At 52.8% G+C, this 26,224-nt stretch overlaps 2 protein-coding genes across 3 annotated transcripts in view; one reads left to right on the top strand and one right to left on the bottom strand.

Annotated features, from left to right (window-relative positions):
* CEP55 (centrosomal protein 55) overlaps positions 1-5,667 on the bottom strand; it is a 41,304-nt gene extending 35,637 nt beyond the window's left edge. The window contains exon 1 of the mRNA XM_029061372.1: positions 5,584-5,667. The gene's annotated coding sequence lies outside the window, so the exon portion shown is untranslated. The remainder of the gene's footprint in view (positions 1-5,583) is intronic.
* A 7,423-nt stretch (positions 5,668-13,090) lies between these two features.
* MYOF (myoferlin) overlaps positions 13,091-26,224 on the top strand; it is a 119,102-nt gene continuing 105,968 nt past the window's right edge. For both annotated transcript variants that reach the window (XM_029059922.2, XM_029059919.2), the window contains exon 1: positions 13,091-13,542. In XM_029059922.2, coding sequence (XP_028915755.1) covers positions 13,455-13,542 — 88 coding nt within the window. In that variant the 5' untranslated portion in view covers positions 13,091-13,454. The remainder of the gene's footprint in view (positions 13,543-26,224) is intronic.

Raw genomic sequence — 26,224 nt, 5'->3', positions numbered from 1 at the left:
TGCCAGATTTGAGGAGGGAGGGCGTTTCAGGCGGGAGGCAGGATGTGGGCGACAGACCGGCAGCCAGACAGGCGAGAAAGAGCTACAGTGAGAAGAGTAGCACCGGAGGAGCAAAGTGTGCGGGCTGGGTCGTAGTAGGTGAGGTAGGAGGGGGCAAGGGGATTGACTGCTTTAAAGCCAGTGGTGAGGAGTTTCTGTTTGATGCGGAGATGGATGGGCAACCACCGGAGGTTCTTGAAGAGCGGGGTAACACGTCCCGAACGTTTCTGTAGAAAAATGATCCGGGCAGCAGAGTGAAGTATGGACTGGAGCGGGGAGAGACGGGAGGCTGGGAGGTCAGCCGGGAGGCCGACGCAGTAATCGTAGAGGGAAAGGATAAGCGATTAGATTAACACGGTTTGGATGGAGAGGAAAGGTTAGACTTTAGCAATGTCGTGCAAGTCGAACCGTCAGGATATGCTGATGGATCGAATACGCGGGTTGAACGAGAGAGAGGAGGCAGAGATAAAGCCAAGGTTTCGGGGTTGGGAGACAAGAAGGATGGTGGTGCCGTCTACAGTGTTGGGAAAGTCGGGGGGCGGACAGGGTTTGGGGGGAAGATAAGAAGTTCTGTTTAAGAAATGTGAGGTTTGAGGAGACCGGAGGACAACCAAGTAGAGATGTCTTGAAGGCAGGAGAATAGCCACGTTAATACAATCATTCATCTTATCCTGCCTGAGTTACTCCATCAGCCTCCTTTCTGCCCTCCCAGCCTCCCGTCTCTCCCCGCTCCAGTCCGTACTTCACTCTGCTGCCTGGATCATTTTTCCACCAAAGCATTCGGGACATGTCAGCCCCACTCCTCAAAAAATCTCCAGTGGTCACCCGTCCACTTCTTTATCAAGCAAAAACTCGCCATTGGCTTTAAAGCACTCCATCCCTTTGCCCTCTCCTACCTCACCTCGCTTCTCTCCTTCTACAACCCAGCCCGCACGCTCCGCTCCTCTCTCTAGTGATAACCTTCTCACTTTGCCTCAATTTCGACTGTCTCGCCGCCGACCGTTAGCCCACATCCTGTCGCTGGCCTGGAACGCCCTTCCTCCTCAAATCCGACAATCTCTCTCCGGCTCTTCAAAGCCTTCCTGAAGGCACATCTCCTCCAAGAAGCCTTCGCAGACTAAGCCCTTCTTTTTCCCTACCTCCCACACCCTTCCGGCATCGCCCTGACTTGCTCCCTTTGGTCTTTCCCGCCTCCCAGACCCACATTTTTGTACATATCTATCATTTTATTTATTTGTATCAACATCTGTCTCCCCCTGCTCTTGACTGTAAGCTCATCGTGGACAGGCAACGTCACTGCTCATTGTCGTATTGTACTTTCCCGGGCGGCTAGTACAGGTCCGTGCACATAGTAAGCACAAACTAAATACAACTGAACGAAGAAACGCGAGACAGCGGAGAGGGAGAGAGTTCAGAGCTGGAGATATAGATGTGGGCATCATCTGCATGGAGGTGGTAGTTGAAGCCATGTGGGCGGATGAGTTCTCCAAGGAAATGGGGACCGAGGACCGAACCTCGAAGGCCCCCCCACAGTTAGGGGGTGGGAGGCAGAGGAAGAACCCGGGAAGGACCGAGAACGAACGGCCAGAGAGATGGGAGGAGAATCAGGAGAGGACGGAGTCCGCGGAGCCAAGGCGAGATAAGGTGTGGAGGAGAAGGGGACGGTCGACGGCGTCAGAGGCAGCTGAGAGGTCAAGGAGGAATAGAACGGAGTAGAGGCTGTTGGATGTGGCAAGGAGGAGATCACGGGTGACCTTTGAGGGGGCGGTTTCTGCGGAGCGAAGGGAGCGGAAGCCAGATCGGAGGGGAGAATTGGAGGAGAGGAATTAGACACTGGGTGTAGATGACTCGGTCAAGGGGTCTGGAGGGGAATGGAAGGAGAGAGACGGGGCAATAACTGGAGGGAGCCATGGGGTCAAGGGAGGGGTCTTTTTTAGGGCAGGGGAGACACGGGCGTGTCTGAAGGCAGTGGGGTGAGAAGCCACTGGAGAGCGAACAGTGGAAGACGGCAGTTAGGGAGGAACCCGGCCTTTCGATGAGGTGTGAAGGGATGGGGTCAGATGTGCGGGAAGAGATGGATTCCGAGCAAAGGCGGGAGATCTCCCCTGGAGAGGGGAGAGGTGAAGAAGAGGCAGGTAGCTCTCAAGCCGGGTAGCTCCTGCTCTTTCCCGGGCCAGCGGAGGGGTTATGCGGATGGGCGGAAGCACCGAGGGATAACCGTCCTTTTCCGCCCCCGGAAGTGTCACCGCTAATATTCGTTCGCTCGGCCGAGCTCTCACCTCGCGGCGGAGCACTAAGCGTAGCACAGTATTTAGTTGCCATTGTTTTTACGAGATGTTCTTCCCCTTGACGCTGTTTAGTGCCATTGTTCTTGTCTGTCCGTCTCCCCCGATTAGACTGTAAGCCCGTCAAACGGCAGGGACTGTCTCTATCTGTTGCCGACTTGTTCATCCCAAGCGCTTAGTACAGTGCTCTGCACATAGTAAGCGCTCAATAAATACTATTGAATGAATGAATGAACAGTATAACGGCGAACGGACACATTCCCCGCCCACAGCAAGCTTCCAGTCCACAGGCGACGGCTGATTGACCTTAGGGGTGTAGCCGAAAGAGAACAGTGCACCCGGGACCTCTGCCCTCCTTCGGACAGTCGATCCGCAGCAGGTGGGGCTTCTTTTTCCCGCCTCCCGAGCCTCCGCCGCAGAAGCGCCACGCCTCCCCTTCCTTGTTTTCGTCTTTCATTCATTCAATAGTACGTGCAGAGCACTGTACTAAGCGCTTGGAATGGACAATTCGGCAACAGATGGAGATGATCCCTGCCCATTGACGGGCTCACAGTCTCGCCAGACGCGACAGCAGCTGCTCGGGGCCTTCGCTGCCATCCGTCCCCTTGGAGCGCGCACCCAGGACCAGCCCCTTGTTGGGAGGGCATCGTCCCTATTTGCTGCCAAACTGCACTTTCCAAGCGCTTTGGACAGTGCTCTGCACACAGCAAGCGCTCAATAAATACGGTCGAACGATTAAATGAATAGTACACGACCTCTCCGGGCTCCCCGCTGGTACACGACCCCCAGTTATCCTCCCTTCTGGACTGTGAGCCCGTTTTCGGGCAGGGATCGTCTCTGTTGCCGAATCGTACGCTCCAAGCGCTTAGTACAGTGCTCTGCACACAGCAAACGCTCAATAAATACGGTTGAACGATTAAATGAATAGTACAGGACCTCCCCAGACACCCCACTAGTACGTGACCACCAGATCTCCCCCTTCTAGTCTGTGAGTCCATTGTGGTGCAGGGATTGTTTCTCTGTTGCCGAATCATATGCTCCAAGTGCTTAGTACAGTGCCCTGCACACAGTCAGCACTCAATAAATACGATTGAACGAATGAATTCATTCATCAACCGTATTTATTGAGCGCTGACTGTGTGCAGGGCACCGTACTAAGCGCTTGGAATGGACATAACGAATAGTACACGACCTCTCCGTGCTCTCCCCTAGTACGCGACCTCCCGGGACACCCCGCTTCTAGACCGTGAGCCCGCGGTTGGGCAGGGATCGTCTCTATCTGTGGCCGAAACGTACATTCCGAGCGCTTAGCTCAGTGCTCTGCACGCAGTAAGCGCTCAGTCACTTCGATTGAATGAATATTGCTGCATTGTTCCTTCCCAGCGCTTAGTCCAGTGCTCTGCACGCAGTAAGCGCTCAATCGATACGATTGAATATTGCTGAATTGTTCCTTCCCAGCGCTTAGTCCAGTGCTCTGCACGCAGTAAGCGCTCAATCGATACGATTGAATGAATATTGCTGAATTGTTCCTTCCCAGCGCTTAGTCCAGTGCTCTGCACGCAGTAAATGCTCAATCAATTCCCTCAGTCAGTGGTATTGATTGAGCACTTCCTATGTGCACAGCACTGTCCTAAACGCTTAGAATGTATAATGCGGCAACAGATCGAGATGATCCCTGCCCAACAACGATACGATTGAATGAATGAATATTTCTGAATTGCACTTTCCCAGCGCTTAGTCCAGTGCTCTGCACGCAGTAAGCGCTCGCCCAATCCGACCGAATGAATGCATATTGTCGAACTGCACCTTCCCAGCGCTTAGTCCAGTGCTCTGCAAATAGTAAGCGCTCACCCAATATGCTTGAGTGCATATTTCTGCACTGCATTTTCTCAGCGTTTAGTCCAGGGCTCTGTACGCAGTAAGCGCTCACCCAATATGCTTGAATGAATTCATATTTCTGAACTGCATTTTCCCAGCGCTTAGTCCAGTGCTGTGCCCGCAGTAAGCGCTCGCCCAATCCGACCGAATGAATGCATATTGTCGAATTGCACCTTCCCAGCGCTTAGTCCAGTGCTCTGCAAATAGTAAGCGCTCACCCAATATGCTTGAGTGCATATTTCTACACTGCATTTTCTCAGCGTTTAGTCCAGGGCTCTGCACGCATTCATTCATTCATTCATTCAATAGTATTTATTGAGCGCTTACTATGTGCAGAGCACTGTACTAAGCGCTTGGGATGAACAAGTCGGCAACAGATAGAGCGCTCACCCAATACGCTTGAATGAATTCATATTTCTGAACTGCATTTTCCCAGCGCTTAGTCCAGTGCTGTGCACGCAGTAAGCGCTCACCCAATACGACCGAATGAATGTCTATTTCTACACTGCATTTTCCCAGCGCTTAGTCCAGTGCTGTGCACGCAGTAAGCGCTCACCCAATACGACCGAATGAATGTCTATTTCTGCACTGCATTTTCCCAGCGCTTAGTCCAGTGCTGTGCACGCAGTAAGCACTCGCTCAATACGACCGAATGAATGCATATTGCCGAACTGCACCTTCCCAGCGCTTAGCCCAGTGCCCTGCACGCAATAAGCGCTCCACTACGACCGAATGAATGAATATTGCTGAATTGCACCTTCCCAGCGCTTCACCCAGTGCTGTGCACGCAGTAAGCGCTCACTCAGTACGATTGAATGAATATTGCTGAATTGCACTTTCCCAGCGCTTAGCCCAGAGCTCTGCACACAGTAAGCGCTCACTCAATAATTGCATGACTATTGCGGCACTGCATTTCCCCAGCGCTTAGCCCAGTGCTGTGCACGCAGTAAGCGCTCACTCCATACGATTGAATGAATAGTGCTGCACTGCATTTTCCCAGCGCTTAGCCCAGTGCTCTGCACCCAATAGGCGCTCACTCGATATGATTGATTGAATTAATATTGCTGAATTGCACCTTCCCAGGGCTTAGCCCAGTGCTGTGCACGCAGTAAGCGCTCACTCCATACGATTGAATGAATAGTGCTGCACTGCATTTTCCCAGCGCTTAGCCCAGTGCTCTGCACCCAATAGGCGCTCACTCGATATGATTGATTGAATGAATATTGCTGAATTGCACCTTCCCAGCGCTTAGCCCAGGGCTCTGCACGCAGTGCATTGTGGGGAGCCCCCGGCAATGGGGGGGGAGGGGGTGTCTGAGGTCGCAGCGGCTCTTTTCCCCCACCCCCGGGGCGTCCGTCGGCATAACGGACGCAGCGCTTACCGGAGCGGAGCAGCGGAGCAACAGCGGAGCCGCAGCGGAGCCGCGGCGGGGCGGATCCCCTTCCACTTCCGGGAGTTTGAATTCCGCGGCCCCCGTGGCGTCACTTCCGGCGTGGCGTCACTTCCGGCGGGCTCGTTCGGCGCCCGCGTTCGCGCCTTCGGCCGTCGTCCGTTCATCCGGCTGTTCGTTCGTTCGTTCGTTCGTTCGTTCGTTCGTTCGTTCGTTCGTGCTTGCGTTCATTCAGCCCTTCGTTCATTCATTCATGCATTCGTTCGTTCATGCATTCATTCAGCGTTCGTTCCTTCATCCATCCATTCATCCATCCATTCATTCATTCATCCATCCATCCATTAATTCATTCATCCATCCACCCATCTATCCATTCATCCATCCACCCATCTATCCATTCATCCATCCATCAATTCATTCATTCATCCATCCACCCATCTATCCATTCATCCATCCATCCACCCACCCACCCATCCATCCATCCATCAATTCATTCATTCATCCATCCATCAATTCATTCATCCATCCACCCATCTATCCATTCATCCATCCATCCACCCATCCATCCATCCATCCATCCATCCATCCATCCATCCATCCATCCATCCATCCACCCATCCATCCACCCATCCATCCATCCACCCATCCACCCATCCACCCATCCATCCACCCATCCACCCATCCACCCATCTATCCATCCATCTATCCATCCATCTATCCATCCATCTATCCATCCATCCATCCATCCATCCATCCATCCATCCATCCATCCATCCATCCACCCATCCATCCACCCATCTCTGCACCCATCTATCCACCCATCTATCCACCCATCCATCCATCCATCCATCCATCCATCCATCCATCCATCCATCCATCCATCCATCCAACCATCCATCCATCCATCCACCCATCCATCCACCCATCCATCCAACCATCCATCCATCCATCCACCCATCCATCCACCCATCCATCCATCCACCCACCCACCCACCTTCCCAGACCGAACCCTCCCTTTCCCTCTACCCCTCCTCTCCTCCCCATTCCCCCTTCTCCTGCCCTCTGCTCTTCCCCCTTCCTCTCCCCACAGCACTTGCGCATATTTGTATATATTACAAATATAGAGAGAGAGGCAGCGGGGCTCAGTGGGAGTCAGAGGTCACGGGTTCGAATCCTGGCTCGGCCACTTGTCAGCTGGGTGACTGCGGGCAAGTCACTTCACTTCTCTGTGCCTCAGTTACTTCATCTGTAGAATGAGGATTAACGGTGAGCCTCACACGAGGCGACCTGATTACCCTGTAATCAGAACATAAGCGCTTAACAAATACCAACGTTATTATTATTATTATTAACCTTGGACCTTTGCTTTCTCCTCCTGGAAGCCATTCTTCCGGTACCACTTGGAACACTGGGAAATATGGCTCCTTTTGTTAAGCCCTATTGAACGCTCACCGTGGCTTTGGGGATGGGGTGGGCACACTCCTCTCACACGGGCCCACGCAATCGATGGTACAGATTGAGGGCTCGTCGTGTAAAGAGCCCGCACGCTCCACTCCTCTGGCGCTGCCCTTCTCACTGGGCCTCCATCTCACCCGTCCCTCCGCCGACCCCTGGCCCGCGTCCTACCTCGGGCCTGGAACTCCCTCCCTCCTCAAATCTGCCAGATAATCACTCTTCCCGCCCTTCAGAGCCCTACTGAAGGCCCATCTCCTCCAGGAGGCCTTCCCAGACTGAGCCCCACATTTCCTCAACTCCCCCTCCCTTCCACATCACCCTGACTCGCTTCCTTTGCTCTCCCCATCCACCCCGCAGCACTTAGATATATATGTACATATCTATAATTCTATTTATTTATATCGATGCCCGTTTACTTGTGTTGATGTCTGCCTCCTCCCCCTCAGACTGTGAGTCCTGGGAGAGGAACGCAGGTGGAAGTGGGGTTCAGGCGCCCCAGAGAAAAACACTCTAGAATGGCATGAAATCGAAGGACTTCTGCAAAATGCCCTTGGCTGCTCTCGTGACCTTCCAAAGCTAGTGACCTTCCTTGCAAACTGTCACCTCTCTGCCCTTCCGGTGATAAAAATCAAATTCGGCCAGAGGGCATCCACCGAGAGGAACATTGAGCCCCGTCAGCTGCCCTGCTCCGCAGCCACCAGGCGGGTCGGTGGCCGACGGGGGCCCAGAACCGCAAATCCATCGTCAGGATGAACCTTCACGATGACCCAGACAGCAGAAGTGGGGACAAGAGGATACCGTTTTGTGCGTTTTCGGAGACATAGTGCCGTGAACTCTTGCGTGTATCGCCATCACCGGTGTCCTGAGCTGAATTGAGCAGCAAAGTCATATTCTGTTGCCCGAGACTGTGCTGGATCTGCTGTCTTCGCCTTCTTTACCTGGTGCTCTCTGCAAGGTAAGGTAAGAACCTAAACACACTGTCATCGGTGCTGGGGACTTGGCAGTGAACCAATCGATGGCATTTATTGAGCACTTCCTGCGGGTAGAGCTCCGTACTCAGCGCTTGGGAAGAGTACGACATAGAGTCGGTGGACACGTTCCCTGCCCACAGTCTAGAGGGGGAGAGAGACATTAGAGTAAATAAAGAAATAAATTACGGCTACGTGCGGGAGTGCTGTGGGGCTGGGGGAGGGGTGCTAGGATCCAAGTGTGAGGATGACGCAGAAGATAGTGGGAGAAGAGGAAATGAGGGCTTGGTTGGAGAAGCCCTCTTGGACAAGATGTGCTTTTAATGAGGCTACTAAGGTGGGGAGAGGGTGTCTGTCGGATATGAAGCGGAAGGGAGTTCCAGGACAGATCCCATGAAAGTAAGAACTTCAAAAATAAAAATGCAATGAATGTAATTGCCACTGAATGTTTGGGAGAAAGAAAGAGCTTCAGAGGAATCAGAATAGAACCATCATCCACCGTCCACGTGCGATGAACTACAAGGAAGCTGGAGCCATGGGGAAGGCAGCGGCGAACGAGGCTGGACGGGAATTACCTCTCCTGTTTCCGATTCTGGTGCTCGACCCTTGTCCCTGGGGTCCATTCCAAGGGTCCCGACGGCAGCAGAACCACAACTGGGAAGAGGTGGAAGAGTGGAGGAGAGGCTGAGCTGCCTCCTCCTCCACCTTCTTCTCCCCTTCTTCCTCCTCCTCCTCCTGCCAAGACGGCTGGCGAATGTCTTCTGACCAACGTTTCCCCTCTTCCACTCTCCTGCATTCCTCCTCTTCTGTTCCTTTCTCTCGGTCATTCTTTCCGGCCCTCTCTCCATCTCCCCTTCCTCTGCCCCGCTTCTCCTCGCCCCTGCTTCCCCCACTTTCAGTCCCGCCCTGGTTGGCTCGCCCCTGAGCCTCTGCCCTTCCCCAACTCCCCAGGGCCTCCGAGCGCCTGGCCACCTTACCTCGGACCACTGGAGCAGACGGGCGAGGAGACAAATACCAACATCCGCTACTTTGTCCCTCTGAAATCCATCCTCCCGTTCGCTGGGCTTCTTTCATTCATTCATTCAATAGTATTTATTGAGCGCTTACTATGTGCAGAGCACTGTACTAAGCGCTTGGAGTGAACAAGTCGGCAACAGATAGAGACAGTCCCTGCCGTTTGACGGGCTTACGGTCTAATCGGGGGAGACGGACAGACGAGAACAATGGCGATAAATGGAGTCGAGGGGAAGAACATCTCGTAAAAACAATGGCAACTAAATAGAATCAAGGCGATGTACATTTCATTAACAAAATAAATAGGGTAATGAAAATATATACAGTTGAGCGGACGAGTACAGTGCCGAGGGGATGGCAAGGGAGAGGGGGAGGAGCAGAGGGAAATGGGGGGAAAGAGGGCTAAGCTGCGGAGAGGTGAAGGGGGGGTGGTAGAGGGAGAAGAGGAGCTCAGTCTGGGAAGGCCTCTTGGAGGAGGTGAGTTTTAAGTAGGGTTTTGAAGAGGGAAAGAGAATCAGTTTGGCAGAGGTGAGGAGGGAGGGCGTTCTGGGACCGCGGGAGGACGTGGCCCGGGGGTCGACGGCGGGATGGGCGAGACCGAGGGACGGCGAGGAGGTGGGCGGCGGAGGAGCGGAGCGTGCGGGGTGGGCGGTAGAAAGAGAGAAGGGAGGAGACGTAGGAAGGGGCAAGGTGATGGAGAGCCTCGAAGCCTAGAGTGAGGAGTTTTTGTTTGGAGCGGAGGTTGATAGGCAACCACTGGAGGTGTTTAAGAAGGGGAGTGACATGCCCAGATCGTTTCTGCAGGAAGATGAGCCGGGCAGCGGAGTGAAGAATAGACCGGAGCGGGGCGAGAGAGGAGGAAGGGAGGTCAGAGAGAAGGCCGACACAGTAGTCTAGCCGGGATATAACGAGAGCCCGTAGCGGTAAGGTAGCCGTTTGGGTGGAGAGGAAAGGGCGGATCTTGGCGATACTGTAGAGGTGAAACTGGCAGGTCTCGGTAACGGATAGGATGTGTGGGGTGAACGAGAGAGACGAGTCCAGGATGACACCGAGATCGCGGGCCCGAGAGACGGGAAGGATGGTCGTGCCATCCACGGTGATAGGGAAGTCTGGGAGAGGACCGGGTTTGGGAGGGAAGATGAGGATGGGATGGGGTGGGATGAGGATGGGATGGGGAGATGATTCTTCCCTCTCGGTAGAATTCGTGGCCAGGGCGGAGAGCAGAGACGAGAACTTGGCTAATGATTCCGATAATATTGCCGGTCCCCGACCTTTCCCCAAAGTGGCGTGTGGGGAAGCCCATGTGTTTTCACGGGGCTGATGAGTCCCGGCCGCCCACGTGTCACGCTACACGGGCACGCTCTGGCTGCCGACTCGCAGAAATGAGTTTGGGTTACCTATAGGTCTAAGCAGGCAAAGCAGCGGCGGATTTCTATTTCCGGCAGGATGGGGGACGTGAGAACAGCGCTCTGCTCAGTTTGAGGACGACGCTAAGACCAGGCAAGGGGGAGAGGAAGGCTAATTCGAGAAGTGACGGAAAGCGATCGATGGATCGATCGGGCTAAGCAACAGAATCTCAGTTGGTGTGATGCTGGAGCCTATAACCGCCCCCCCGCGTGCACACGAGAGCTAGAGAGAACATGCAACGAGCTCTTCTCATGATCCTCCCTTTGCGGCGGCCTCCTCCTCCTCCTCCTGCTGCTCCTCCTCCAGGCCTCGTTGGGCCTGGCCTTAAATAGCTTTCCTGCTGCCTCACCAACTGTCAGACAGCAAGACTGTTTTCAGTTTTGTGAGTTTTGCCGGGTCTGGGAGCAGGAGTAAAGCCGGGGCTGGAATCCTGGACCCCTAAAGTGGAGCCTTGTGTTAATAACAACAACAATAATGATGACCGATATTAATATTGTATGTTTTTAATGGTATTTCTTGAATCCTTAATAAGTGCCGGGCGCGGTACTAAGCCCTGGGGTAGATAGAAAGCTAATCATTCATTCAGTAGTATTTATTGAGCGCTTACTATGTGCAGAGCACCGTACTAAGGGCTTGAAATGTACAATTCAGTAACAGATAGAGACAATCCCTGCCCACTGACGGGCTTACAGTCTAATCGGATTGAACACAGTCCCTGCCCCACGTGGGGCTCGCATTCTTAATCCCCATTTTACAGATGAGGTAACTGAGGCACAGAGGAAGTGAAGTGACTTGCCCATGGTCACACAGCAGACAAATGGCAGAGCTAGGGCCTTTCTTTCTCCCAGGCCTGTGCTGTTTCCATTAGACCACGCTGTGCTAAGCACTGGGGTAGATAGAATACAGTCAGATCATCTGGGGACCTGGGAATGGGAGGGAAGCTGTAAACTTTCAGGGGAACTTTCAGCCTCACAGCACTATTCTCAGCCACCCCCGTTTTTTTTAAACCCAAATAGACCAGAAGCCCTGAGAGTACCAAATTTGGGCTCCCCGTACCGCCCGCCACTAGAAAAACGTCCGGCGGGACCTCCAAGAGGTCTGGCGGAAGTGGAATAACCGCAGACGGCAACGGAGAAGGTTGGAGAAACAGCACCCGGCTCCGCTGTCCACTCCCCGGAGGGATCGCCCCAGCCACCCTGCTTCTGAAGCTCTGCCGCGGCCCCAGACGTGGGAAGAATAAGTGAAATGGAAACTTCTGGAGAGCAGGCAGTAGTAGAAGCAGAAACCGTGACCCTAGAAGGGCGAGGGGAAAGGCGGCATTTATGTCTTTCGGCTCCTTGCGGATGGGGATCACATCTACTGGCTCTATTAATAACAATAATAATAATAATGATGGTATTTGTTAAGCCCTTACTATGTGCCAGGCACTGTTCTAAGCGCTGGGTCAGATACAAGGTTAACAGGTTGTCCCAGGTGCTCCCAGTCTGATTAATCCCCATTTTCCAGATGAGGTCACTGAGGCCCAGAGAAGTGAAGCGACTTGCCCCAAGTCACGGGGCTGACGAGTGGCGGAGCCGGGATTAGAACCCACAACCTCTGATTCCCAAGCCCGGGCTCTTTCCAGTAAGCCACGCTGCTTCTCCATTCATTCAGTCGTATTTATTGAGCGCTTACTATGGGCAGAGCACTGTACTAAGTGCTTGGAATGGACAATTCGGCAACAGATGGAGACATCGTACTCTCCCAAACGCTTAGTAGGGTGCTGGGCACACAGTAAACACTCAGTAAAAATCACTGTGCTGGCCGTGTACAGGCCCCCGGAGACCACCTCTGTCCTTTGGGGTGGGTCCTGGGGGCGAGTCCTGGGCGTGGGCCGGGGAGTGTCAATATTTCCATTTCCAGCAGGATGGGGGAAGTGAGAGCTGTGCTCTGGTCAGTTTGAGGATGACTCTAAGCCCGGGGGAGGGGGAGAGGAAGGCTAATTGGAGACATGTCAGAATCCAATCGATCGGTTGATTGATCCGACCACCTTGGTTTCTGCTTGAGTGAGGACCGGGGATAATGGCGGGGAGGGTCTGTCCCCCTGCCTCTGTCTCTCTAACCTGTCCCCCTCCCCTCTGTCCGTACTTTGGCTCTCTTTCCTGCCTTTGTCTCCCCACGCCAACCCCAACCCTCTCTAATCCCCCTTCCTGGATCACCACCTTCTCCTCCTGGAAGCCACCCTTCCTGTTCCACTTGGAGTTCTGGGAAATTCGGGCCCTTCGGCAAAGCGCCTTCGTGCTCCGCTGAACTCTTAAAGGAAAAAAAGCACCTCGGCTTTGCCCCGACACCCCCGGGCATACAAGCTGCCGAAATCTGGCGGGCAGGTGTCCGGTGACAACGTAGCGTTTCCGTTCGCGGAGCGCTCGGAAAAGCCTTGCATGCCGTTCCTGACTTGGGCAGAAGAGGGAGAGTTTGAATTATTTTACTGTGCAGACTGGAGGATTTTCTGGGTCGATTAAACCACAGAAAGCAGCCCACACGCGAAGCGTAAGGACTGAATAAAGTTAAAGAACTTCTAGAAGTAAGAAGTGTTGGCAACTCTTCCAAGTTGTTGCCATTTGCACTTCAAGAAGAGGGAGGAGGAGGGTACGGTGATGGCGGAAACGTCCGTGACTCTCTTTAGCCGGCATCCTCCGCGATGCCAGCCTTTTGCCAGCGGCCGTGGCGTCGGTTATGTTTTTCCCTCTGGTGGGGATTGCATTCTTGAGTCCCACACATCACGGGCGGCGTTTACAAGCTAGATCCTGAGATTCCGTCTGGGCAACACTGGGAGGGTTTGGGGTGTCAGTTTACATCCAGCCTTTAGGAACTGGTCGTCAGAGATCCACCCATTCGCCTTTTCCCCTTCGGTGTGAGTGAATCACTCCCCTGCCGAAGCCTCCGAGGCTGAGCTGGCTGGGAGGAGCGGGCCCCCGGCCGAACCGCTGGCCTGCAGAAGTCTCTCCCTCTCGGCGGGCGGGGGCTGCACCGGGAACCATGCTTCGGGTCATCGTCGAGTCCGCTAGCAATATCCCTAAAACCAAATTTGGGAAACCTGACCCCATCGTGTCGGTGGTCTTTAAAGGTAAGAAAACATCGCTTCGGTCTCGGCCGGCGGATTTTGGGGCGGGCGTTTTGGGGTTTCTTGGATCGAGCGACCCTTTACCCTTGAAGCCTGGGCCTGATGGGTCCGAGCGGTTACCTGAGGCCTCCGGGGGACCTGCCTGGTACGCGATTTGGGCACGAGGGTCTGATCCCTAGTTTGAGGGTGAGGAAGGGGTTCAGACCAGTGGGCAGCTGGCCTCGTATCTCCAGAAAGCCGATTGATCTGTCCCGCTCACCCAGCCACTTCTTTGACTCACCTCCGTCTATCTCTCCTCAAGTTTCCAGGGACTTGAACCTCGGCGTTTTTCCTTTGTACTTTCCTCCGCCGCTTAGAAAGGCTATTTCTCCTTCCAGTCGGCAAAAAAGCAGCCCCTCGCCGGCTGCTTTCGCGCACGTGAATCCCCGTGGGTTTGTTTCGATGGAGGCCCGTGGCCGGGTGTGGTTCGGCCCAATGTTCGTTGTGTGCCTTTGGATTGTTCTCTGGCTTCTTGAGGCAGAGACGCCCGTCTCTCGTGACATGTTGGGCAACTGTCCTTGGGGCACTAACGGGAGGGAGCAGGGTGACACAGAATGGAATCATCCCCTTTCAGGCAAGAGACGGCCTCCGGCTTCACGTCGGAGGTTCCGTTAGCCACCGGTTTCGGGTGGCCGGAGGCCGGGGCAGTCAGCAGATGGAGATGCCGAGATCCTCTCCTCCGGGGTACTCCCGCCTTAGGAAGCCCCCGCCCTCACCCTCATCATGACAGCACACGGCGGAAAGATCCCTTTGCTTTCCCTCTTCCTCTTTTCTGCTGCCTACTGCTTTGGAGATCTCACACCCCATAGTCCTAGCCGCCCCAGCCTTAACCAGAGTGTCACCCTGTTTCCCGCTCCCACCTCTGCTAGGGCTCCGCTGCCGTTCTCGCAGCCCGGGGAGCGGGAGTGTTGCCAGCGACTCTCCTCTCTTGGCCCCAGTGAATTTCATTCTTCTAATTTCCAATACTTCTCCATTAGCCTTCCTCTCCTCCCCCACCCCCCGCCCCGAGCGTATCTTCAAACTGACCAGAGCACGGCTCTCACTTCCCTCATCCTGCTGGAAATGGAAGTGTTTGACACTCCCGGGCCCGCCCTCAGGACTCCCCCTCCAGCACCCACCCCAGAGGACATAACTGGTCTCCAGGGAGTTCGGCATGGACCCAATACAAGTCTCCAGCTGATAACTGACAAAGCCTAGACCACATTTCCCAGTTTGTTGATGGGAAAGTTGTTCGGGACCGAATCAGAGCCTTGTTCAATCTATCTTTCCATGGTGTTGATTGAGCCTCTACTTTTCCGTGCAGAACACTGTACTAAGCGCTTGGGAGAGGATCATAAAGCAAGTAGACCCCTCCCCTCAAGCAATTTACAGCTTCCAGATAAGTGCAGTGATGTCTAGCACTGCCCTGGGATCCCCCAGACCTGGAATGGTCAAAGGAGGGAATTAGTTTAGTCCTCTAGGATTCCTACTACTGCCTACCTTCTCTTCCAAGTGTTGCCGGAGTCACCTGGCCTGTTGAGAAAAAACAAAAAAAACAGAATAAACTCCTGACTTCTTTTTTTAGCAAGCCCTTCTGGATCACCCAGGGGCTGACTTCCAGTGGGTGGGGCCGGGGGTGGGGGGTGGCGATTGCTGCTTCTCTCTCCTGCCTGTCTTTTGACCACAGTCCAGCTCTCGGGCACCCCGTAAATGGGAAATAAAAGGAAGTGAAACCCCAGGCTGCTATGAAGAACTGGCCAGAAGCCACTCAGATACCCCCCGCGAAGACAGCGTAGATCAGTCTCAATAGTTAGAGCTAGAGGGGCTGGAGTTAGGCGGGGGAACCCCAGTGGAAATGTTGCAACTCTGGGCCAATAAGAGGGGGAAACGTTCTTTGAATTGTATTTAACCTTGTAATTCCTGGCCAAAGTGCCAGAGTTGACTGAGGTGTGCTTGTGCTTTAGGGGTTTTTTTATTAATCTTCTATGGTGTTAAGCGTTTAACCGTATGCCACACATCGTACCAAGAGCTGGGGTCGATATAAGCTAATCAGGTTGGACCCAGTCCCTGTCCCACCATGATGCTCACGGTCTTGAGACCCATTTTACAGATGACCTGAGGTGCCTGAGGTAACCTGAGTCACGGGACGCTGTGACCTGCCCAAGCTCACACAGAGGTTAAGAGGCAGAGCCGGGATCAGAACCCCGGTTCTCGGACTCCCGGGCCCGTGCGAGGCCACGACGCTTCTGTATGGGTCCCAGTGAAATGTGAATTAGGGCGTTCAGCGACATTCACCTACTGGGCCAACTGCAAGACCATTTCAGTCAACCCATCAAGCAAACAGCGGTATTTAGTGAGCCCGTGCTTTGTTCCGGGCTCCGTACTGAAGGTTTGGACTGAAACCCGTAGCCTCTTGAATGAAATCTAGGAGTCGGTGAATTTGGCAAAGGAGGTAAGCGGGAGATGAGTGCAGGGGGATCGTGGCTAGGCCCGGCACAAACCCCTGAGCGGGATAGCTTTATTGTCTCCCCACATGACCCGGTATCTTCAATCATCGTGAACCCCCAAATGTCTGGAAATCACCCTCTCATCGTCATCATTGGCCTTTATTGAGCACCTACTGTGTCCTAAGTGCTTGGGAGAGAAGAACACACATAGTTGGCCAACGTGTTCCCTGCCCGCAGTGAGTTTACGATCTAGAGGTCGTGCTGGCAGTTTCCCCATCTAGCCCGTGTGGTTCATCGTTCCACCGTGAACGAGTGGCAGGATTTGACTTTCCAAGACACTTCCACAACAGTGATCTCATTTTCTCCTCCCAACAATAATAATAATAATAATGCTGGTATTTGTTGGGCTCTTACTATGTGCAGATCACTGTTCTAAGCGCTGGGGGAGATTCAAGGTCATCAGGTTGTCCCACGTGGGGCTCACAGTCTTCATCTCCATTTTACAGATGAGGGAACTGAGGCACAGAGAAGTAAAGTGACTCGCCCACAGTCACACGGCTGACAAGTGGCAGATCCGGGTTTCGAACCCATGACCTCTGACTCCCAAGCCCGGGCTCTTTCCACTGAGCCACGCTGCTTCTCAACAACCTCGGTGAGAGGTCAGGAGGGAGAAGTTCTCCCCCGATTAGACTGTGACCCCATCATCGGGCAGGGCGTGTCTCTATCTGTTGCCAAATTGTCCATTCCAAGCGTTTAATACAGTGCTCTGCACATAATGAGCACTCAGTAAATACTATTGAACGAATGAATGAAAAGTATTCTCCCGGACGAGGCCCAGGCAAGGTCAGGGGCCGACCGGGGGCAGGGCTGGAACTGGGATCCTAGACCACGCTAGGTTCGTGTCCTCAGCCCTGATGAAGCCACGGGGTGGCGGCTACTGAGTCACGAGCGTGTGGCTTCCTGGAATCCTTGGGCCCTCCCCCGGCCGCCCAGCCCAACCCGGGAGCTGGGAGGGAGTTCTCCCGGGAACGTTACCGGGAGAAATCTCTCAACTGCTCGGGCCCACGTCGCTGCTCATTTAAAAGGCTGTAAAATCACTTTCTACAGCAGGCTACGGCCCCGGGAGCAGGCTGTTTCTTCCCCACAGGGATGAGTCACTGTCCTCAGATCCTAGAGAAGGAGCATGGTGAAATGGAAAGGGAGCGGGCCCGGGAAGGTCACGGGTTCTAATCCGGGCTCCGCCACTTGCCTGGCGGGGGACCTTGGGCAAGTCACTTTACTTCTCTGGGCCTCAGTTACCTCATCTGTAAAATGGGGATGAGACTCCGAGCCCCACGTGGGACCTGTTCCTAGCAGCAAGTGGGGACAGAAGAGAAAACCACACTTTGCTGTGGTTCCTGTGTGGGAGAGCTCAGCACTCAAGGAGGGGAGGCAACAGAGAGAATCCACCGAGCGCTTACTGTGTGCGGAGCACTGCGCCGTTGGGAGAGAGGGCACTAGAGCTGGTAGGTTAGAGGTGGGAGTTTGGAGATGGGGATTTGGAAGCTTGGAGCTGCGAGACAGGTAGGGGTGGAAGGAGGCAAACGGGAAACTCAAAATCCCTTCCACAGAAAATGTCCTCTGGACTGGGCAATGGGGACTCAGGGATGAGAAAAACTCCACGTCTCCTACCGTGTTAATCTGCGGCAGATAGGCCGCCCTCTCCTTAACCCTCCGGGGGAAACACGGGCCACTCCAGAGGTAGAGAAGGGCCCAGGCCTTCCGCCAACTCCGCTTGGGCCGCAGAGCCCCTGCTCTTCCCGTTCCCCTTCTGCCTCGGGCCCCTGGGACTGCCCCGCCGCCTCGGTCCCAGCGCCTTCAGCTGGGTTTCTGGCTGGGTCAAAGTCGTCACGGGCAGTCCCACGGGCCAGGGGCAGACCGCGCCCGGCCAACGGGGTGCCACCAGGCCCTGGCAGGCCCGCCCGGGGACGAGGGCACTGGGGATAGCTGGAGGAGAGAGGAATAAACCGAAGGCCGGGGACGAGTCGAGGCCTCGGATTGGGTCTGCGTCTCTTTTTCCCGTCCCTTCGGGCAGAGGTCTGGGCCGTATTTTGGTGGTGCGTCACGGCTCCGGACCTGACTCAGCTGTCGGAGCAACTGCCTCGAGGAGCGCTCCCTGAGGAAAACCCCTACCAGAGGCGTAAAGGCCAGGGAGGCCAGCTCCGCCGGGCTCTCTCCTGGGAGCCGGGCTGCTCAGGGGCCCCCTGGGGAAAGGAAAATCTGGCATTCACCGCTCGGCGTTTCCGGTGGAAAAGGGCCCGGCCTCGGGAGCAGGGCTTTTAGGAAAAAATCAAAATGTTTCTGAACTGTATTTGACTCACTGGAAAAGAATCTGCTTTTCCGTCCGCCTCCGGCTCGTAGGCTCACTGGGGATTTTGGCTGTGGGCTGAGCCAATCCCGCTCTGCAGACCCTCCCTCTTTCCCTCCCTCCCTCCTTCAGATAAGCAATCTCACGCTGCCCGTTAACACACGGGCCACGGCTGGACGGCCTGCCAGTCCCCAGGGGATGGAAGGAGCAAGGTGGGTTTGACCAGGCCAAGGGGTTCAAAACAACTGGAGATTCCCAAGGTCTCCTGCCCCGCCTTCGCTGGGAAGGAATCACGAGATCCCGCGGGGGGATGCCGGCAGGAGTCAGCCTTCCCGTGTAGGCAGGGGGAAGGATGACCCCCACGCTGCAGATTTCCTTCTTGCGCGCGTCAAGGGGAGACCGTCCCAGCCGGCAGAGACACTGAAATCGGGAGGGACTCCGGCTTGGACCTGGAGGAGGCAGAGACCAGAGAAGCAGGGTGGCCGAGTGTAAAGAGCCCAGGCCGGGGAGTCAGAAGACTTGGGTTCTAATTCAGGTTCTGCCCTTTGTTTGTGGTGTGGCCCTGGGCAAGTCACTTCACTTCTCTGTGCCTTAATCACCTCATCCGTAAAACAGACTTATGGATCATGGATTGTGTCCAACCTGATTGGCTTGTATCGACCCCCTTAGTACAGTGCCTGGCACATAGTAGGTGTTTAACAATTTCCGTTAAAAAACTCACTGCCCTGAGCCTCGGAGTCATTATCACGTGCTTCTTCGGGGTCACTGTGCTGAGCACTAGGGCAAGAAAAAGACAATCAAATCAGCCACTGGCCCTGCCCACAAGGGACTCACTAACGGGTAGGGGAGAGCAGGAATCTTATCCCAATTTTGCAAATCAATCAATCAAGAGGTACAGCAGTTCATGAACGACATAATAAGGATGGTATGTATTAAGCACTTACTATGTTCCAAGAACTGTACTAAGCGTTGGGGCGAATACAGCAAATCAGGTTGGACACAGTCCCTGCCCCACGTGGGACTCATCGTCTCCATCCCCATTCTACGGGTGAGGTGACTCAGGCACAGGGAAGTGAAATGACTTGCCCGAGGTTATCTGGCAGACACGTGGCGGAGCCGGGATTAGAACCCATGACCTTCTGACTCCCGGGCCCGTGCTCCATCCATTACACCACGCTGCTTCTTCCTCGTGTGATTCTTCCTCATTTGCTATGGGACTGGAGAATTAGAAGATCCGATCCATGCCCTCAAAGGGCTTACAATCTAATGGAGGAAACTGGCCCAAAATAATTACAAAGAGATGAAGAGAAAGGAAAAGGATCTTTAAGGGAGGGAGTGCTTAAATTGGGTAAGTAAGTGTGGAAGTACGACGAGTACGTAAGTGCATAACTGACACACGAGCGCTGAGGGAGCTGAGGGAGGATAGGACCTAGGGAGGAGGAAAATTAATCAGGAAGGCCTCCTGGAGAAAGTGGGATTTGGGAAAAGCTTGGAAATTGGGGGAGAACTGTGGACCGGTGAATTTAGAGTGGGAGGGAATTCCAGACGGCGGGAAACCAGGTCCAAAGGGTAGATTAGTTCGAGATAAGTGAAGCCTGGGAGCTGAGGTATATAGTGGGAGCGGATGCCGGATGAGCAAAAATGCGTGAGTCTTGAATGGCGGGTCTTGAAGCCGGTTCTCGATATGCAGAGGAATGGACATGCGGTGAGGTTTTTTTTTGAGATATGTGCAGAATGATGTTTTGGGAAAGTGAACTGGTCCCCAGAGTGAAGCAAGAATGGGAGAGGGGAGAGGCTGAAGGCAGGAAGGTCCGCGAGGAGGCTGACTCAGTAGGCAAGGAGGGATATGAGAAGTGCCCGGACCAGGGCGATGGCCAGTTGGATGGAGGCAGATCCTGGAAATCTCAGGGAGGAAAAACCATCAGGCTTTAGCAGCAGGCTGAACTGAGGTCCAGAAGATTACGTGATATGCCCAAGGTTACACACATGTCCCAGGGAGAGCTGGGACCCAACCCCCAATCCCATGCTCTTTCCCCTAGGCACCCTGTCTGTCTCTTGGTCAGATACCCTCTGACCTAAGCGCCTGTCAACTGGACAAGTGATTTTAGGGGAAATTGGGATTTCTCCGGGGATGGTCTTCACCTGGAGAACCCACTCTCCACTCAACCTTACACAGACAGATACGTACGTGCACACCTACACAATCACATCTCTTCCCTGCTCTTCCCCTTCTCTGGGTAACTCCCACCTTCGGCCCATTGACCTGACACCAGTATCCACAGTGGTCCAAGCAGCCAATTTCTCCCCGAATCCTCCCCATCCCCGACTAGAGCTCTGGCTTGCCTCTCCCTTGGAGTCGCTATGCTCTGGAGGCCTCTCCGCATCCCTTTCTCCGCACCAGCCGCCCTCACCTTCTACCCACTCAAGAGCCCCATCCTTTTCTTCTGCGCTTCCGCGAGAAGCATTTTAAGACAGAATGTTCCTACATGAAATACACGATGAATAGAAACCGGGACATCACAAGAACACCGGGCTTGGTTATGTAAGTTTCGCTTTATGTGAATGTAAATACATATAAACAGTCAAATTCATAGTTGTCTTCTCTCACCCTCTAGATTGTAAGCTTGCGGTGGGCGGGGAACTACCAACTCCGTTGCGGCGTGCTCTCCCAATCGCTTTGTAAAGTGCTCTGCACACAGTGAGCACTCAATAAATACCATTGATGGGTTAATCGATTTCATAATAAAAAAAGTGTAATAAAATCATAATCTAAAAACTGTGAAGTTGTATGGTCTAGCAGAAAGAGCACGAGACTGCAAGCCAAGAGACCTGGGTTCTAATCTGGGTTCTTCCGCTTGCCCACTGTTTGACCTTGAACAAGTCACTTTAGCTCTCTGTGCCTCAGTGTCCTCATCTGTAAAATGGGGATTAGAAACCTGTTCTCCCTTCCTCTTACTCTGGGAGCCCCATGTGGGGCAGGGACTGGTTTATCTGATTATCCTGCATCTTCCCCAGCTCTTAGTATAGTGCTTAGCACATAATAAGTACTTAAGGAATACCACAATTATTAATTAGCAGCATCGCTCAGGGGAAAGAGCCCGGGCTGGGGAGTCAGAGGTCATGGGTTTGAATTCCGGCTCTGCCACTTGTCAGCTGTGTGACTGTGGGCAAGTCACTTCACTTCTCTGTGCCTCAGTTACCTCATCTGTAAAATGGGGGTTAAGACTGTGAGCCTCACGTGGGACAACCTGATGACCTTGTATCTCCCCCAGCGCTTAGAACAGTACTCTGCACATAGTAAGCGCTTAACAAATACCAACACAATTATTATTATAAATTATTAAGATCTCCTCCGGGTATATGGATGGCTAATAGGCCATTGCGGGACTCATGGTCCTGACCACACTCCACAGAAAGATCCCCCGCACCATATAAAGTCACAGACTTGTAACGCCGGTTGCTGTCTTCACTTCCTCACCTTGCGGAAGGCGAGCATCAGCGGTATTCCCACCGAGGTTTGTTTCACGGCCCAAAAGGCCGGGGACTATATCTTTCAGTGCAGTCGAGGGTCGAGGCACCATCCGTAAGTTTGCGGAGCACATATTGCTGCTCATGGAGAAGGTGAATTTGGGGTGGAAATAGAACGGATGGGAACTGGACGACCAACTTCTCCCCTGCTAATATGCTCTGATTGATTTCATCTTTAATGGGAAGCAACATGGCCTAGTGGGCAGAGCTTGGGACTGGGAGCCAGGAGACCAAGGTTCGAATTCTGGCTCCACCACCGGCCGGCTGTAGGAGCCCGTGGGCCTCAGTTTCCTCACTTGTCAAATGGGAGTACGATTCCCCACCTCCTTTCCCCCTAGACTGTGAGCCCTGAGTGGGACAGGGACTGTATCTCATCTGATCGTCCGGCATCTCCCCCAGGGTTTAGTACAGTGCTTGGCACAGAGCAAGCTCTGAACGAATACTATTACCGCTGACAATAATTGGACTCTGGCCCATAGGTCACCTCCGATAGATCGATTACTTAAGAAGCAGCACAAACCAGTCACAGTCGAGCAGGTCAGGATGTGGTTCTGCTTAGCATTATTCTGGGTGTCTTGTGATCTTAATGAGGCTGGAATTCTATTTATTGGAGGGGGGAGGGGTCTGTATTTCTAGCGAAACACGTTCCGTTTCTGGCTGAATAAAATGACACTCCACAGCCTTCCTACAAAAATACCACCTCCTTTCTGTATGGCCTATTTACCGAAATGTCACGTTGCCGTAAATAGAGATGCGGAGATTTGCCTGGATCCCCTTATCCACCTAAGACTATGTTCAGTAACAGCGATGCTGAGTGCTTAATTGAGGATGCTGACTTTTTCATGCGACTCTGTTCTCGCGCAGGCGTGGCAGCTGGGAGGAGATAATCACCCATCAATAGTATTTCCTGAACACATAGTACTAAGCGCTTGGGAGAGTATGATAGAAATGCAAATCACAGTCCCGCCCTCAAGGAGCATACAATCTAAAGGGGGAGACTGACCCCAAATTATTTAGTAAGAAGGAAAAGGGGAATACAAAAGTGGGTAAGTGAAAAAATAGGTGGTTAAATAGTAGAGCCTGTAAATCAGCATGTACTTCGATGTTACTTTTAGGGTAGGTTACAGGACTGCATTTATGTTTTGCTTTATTTAGAGCCCATGTGCTTAATGCATTTGCTATATAATTAACGTGATGTTTATTAATTATCCAGTTAGTTGGCCCAATGTAGACAGCCCAACCAGACAGTTTAAGGCTCGGAGTAGATTCTGGGGGTCTGAATTAGGTAGTTTAGCTATTTACAGAGAATGAAACTGACCCGATAATTGTCAGACCTCCACTTGACTTCATATCCCGCAGATGTAACCACAGAAATTATTGTGATTATCATTATTATTATATTAGTTAAGCATTTACTTTGGGTAAAACACCATTATAAGTGCTGAGATAGATTCAAGTTAATCAGATTAGACACAGTCCATGTCCCACATGGGACTCACAGTCTATGATGTAGATCATTTTACAAAATAACCCAGAGCTGTAAACGTTAAGACCGTTTATCTTGGTGTCAATATCTGCATATACATTCTTAGGGACTGTTCAAGACACGGCAGGGTGTTGAAATACCTGATCGATGGGAAGGACTCCAATCTGGTGTGGCCCAGTGAATAGACCATGCGCCTGGGAGTCAGAAGGACCTGAGTTCTAATCCCAGTTCTGGCACTTGTCTGCTGTATGACCTTGGGCAAGTCACTTAATTTCTCTGTGCCTCAGTGCCGTCATCTGTAGAGCGGGGATGAAGACTGCGAGCCCCATGAGGGACATGGACTTGGCCGATCCGATCAGCTTGTATCTACCCCAGTGCCTCGGGACAGAGTGAGCGCTTAACAAATACCATTTTTTAAAAAATCATTTGTATTTACCTTACTAAAATCACATCTCCTACAAGAGGCCTTCCCATCAAAGCCCTCATTTCCCCCACTTCTGCACCACCTGTGTCCTCAAGTCTGTATCTTTTAATATTCACCCCACCTTCAGCCCCCAAGCACTAAGGTACACATCCATAATTTCGTTATTCTAGGGTCTGTCTGCCCATCTAGACCGAAAACTCCTCGTAGGCAGGGAAAATGTCTCCCAACTTTGTTATGTACTCTCCCCAACTCTTAGTAGAGTCCTCTGCACACGGTAAGTGCATGGTAGGTCCCACTCATAATTGATTGCCTGATTTTGCCTTCTTGTGTTATAATCAACTCAGGTGTTTGAAAAGAGTTCCCCTCTCTGGTCCATCCGCTGTAATTTTCTCCCAGCTCTGATGCAGCATTTGTCCGTGGCTTCGTCCTGTTCCCGGCTCAGTCAGTGCTCCTCGCCATCGCGGAAACTGGATCTCCCCAGATGACCCTGTCTCCTCTGCCACACTTTCCGGAGGGGATTCATCTCTCTCTCCCCAAGTGAGACTCACTGGGAGAGTGGGGGGACTTGCCTTTCTTCTTGCCCACCAACACCACTTTTGTACCATCGCAAATCCCCCATCCTGCTCTGTCTCCTCCTTTGAAACTCATCATCCGCCTCTGCTACCCACTCCAGGTACTTGTCACGTTCATCTACTACCACTCCCCAGATCTTGCCTCCAGCTTTCTGCACCATTTTGCTCTCTCTCTCACATTCCCTTCCTCTTCCTCCAACTCTACACTGATCTTCAGGGACTTCAACGTCGACGTGAAAGTTACCGATGGCCTTTCCGCGGCTGACTTTTTCTCACTCAACTTCTGTTCTACCTCACCTCACCTTCTTGCCAACTTGGACACGTGCTTGATCTCATCATCTCCGGTCACTGTTCAGCCTCCAACCTCGCCAACTCGGAAATTCCACTCTCTGATTATGATCTCCTCACCTCCTTTCTCTGCCATACATCCCCTCTCCACAAAACTGGCCTGTTCCCTATGAGGCCTCCCTCCTCTTGACCCTGTGCTCTGCCCTCAATAAGCACCCAACGAATGCCATTGATTGATTGATTCGATTGTATTTATCGAATGCTTACGGTGTGCAGAATACTAAGCACTTGGGAGAGCAAAATACAACAATCAACAGTGACATTCCCTGCCCACAGTCTAGAGTGCAATCAATTAATCAATCGATCGATTGATTATAATGAAACAATAATGTGAATACAAATTTTTCTAAGCCACTATATCCGGATTCACCCTGCCAGTTAGAGCACGGGGGGAAAGGTTGATGCAAAGGGCGGATGAACAAGTTGTGAAGAATTAATTACCTAAAGATCAATCAGCAGTAATAATAACATGGTATTTGGTAAGCACTTACTCTGTTCCAAGCACTACATTAAACGCTGGAGTAGATTCAGGGTAATCAAATCAAAGTCCTTGTCCCATAAGAGGCCCCCAGTCTAAGTATGATATCGTAATAACAGTAATAATAATGATGGCGCTGGGGGAGGCCATCAGGTTGTCCCCCATGGGGTTCACAGTCTTGATCCCCATTTTACAGATGAGGTAACTGAGACACAGAGAAGTTATGTGACCTGCCAAAAGTCACATAGCTGACAAGAGGCGGAGCCGGGATTAGAACCCATGACTTCTGACTCCCAAGCCCAGGCTCTTTCCACTGAGTCACGCCGCTTCTCAGTGGAGAACAAGTATTAAATACCCATTCACAGCTGAGGAAACTGAGGCCCAGAGAGGTTTAGGGACTTGCCCTAGGTCACACGGCAGGTAAGTGGCAGAGCTGGGATCAGAACCCAGGTCCCCTGCCTCCCAGTCTCTTGCTCTTTCCACTAAGTCACGCTGCTGCTCAACAATCTAACGCCCAGGCCCTGCCGGGTCCGTTACCAACGTCAGGAAGAGCAGGGCTAGGACTGCCCCTTCTGCGGGGGTGGATCAGGGTGATTTGTCCATTTGAGGGGATTCACTTCATCACCTGAATGGGCAGAGGCTGCCCCGGGGAGGCCTCTCTCTACTGTCTCGGAGGAGCAGGAGAAGGAGCAAGAGGAGGGCTCAGCGTCCGGCCGAGAACCAAGGCCAGGTCACCCTGGACCCCTCAGCTGCCGCTTGACTACTGGCCAGGCGGTCAGAACTGCAAAAAGATCCAAACAACCCACGGTAACCATGAACAACTTGAAGGCCGATTGAACAAATGAAAGGAATCTGTTCGGTCACTTGCAGCAAAAAGCACCGGCTGATGTTTTACAGTCCGCTTCATTAATGCCTCTATAGACGTGGGCCGGGGGGAAAAAAACACATTTCTTGGTTATAAGTAAATTGGTTTAACCAAGCTGACCAGCCGGATTTAGTATTTGTTTTTGTTCATAACAGAATTAAAGATTAACTCT

The sequence above is a fragment of the Ornithorhynchus anatinus genome, chromosome 3 (genome assembly GCF_004115215.2).
Source record: "Ornithorhynchus anatinus isolate Pmale09 chromosome 3, mOrnAna1.pri.v4, whole genome shotgun sequence".
Taxonomy (NCBI): Eukaryota; Metazoa; Chordata; class Mammalia; order Monotremata; family Ornithorhynchidae; genus Ornithorhynchus; species Ornithorhynchus anatinus.
Note: the sequence above shows the minus strand (reverse complement) of the source record. Positions and strands in the feature narration are given on the sequence as shown.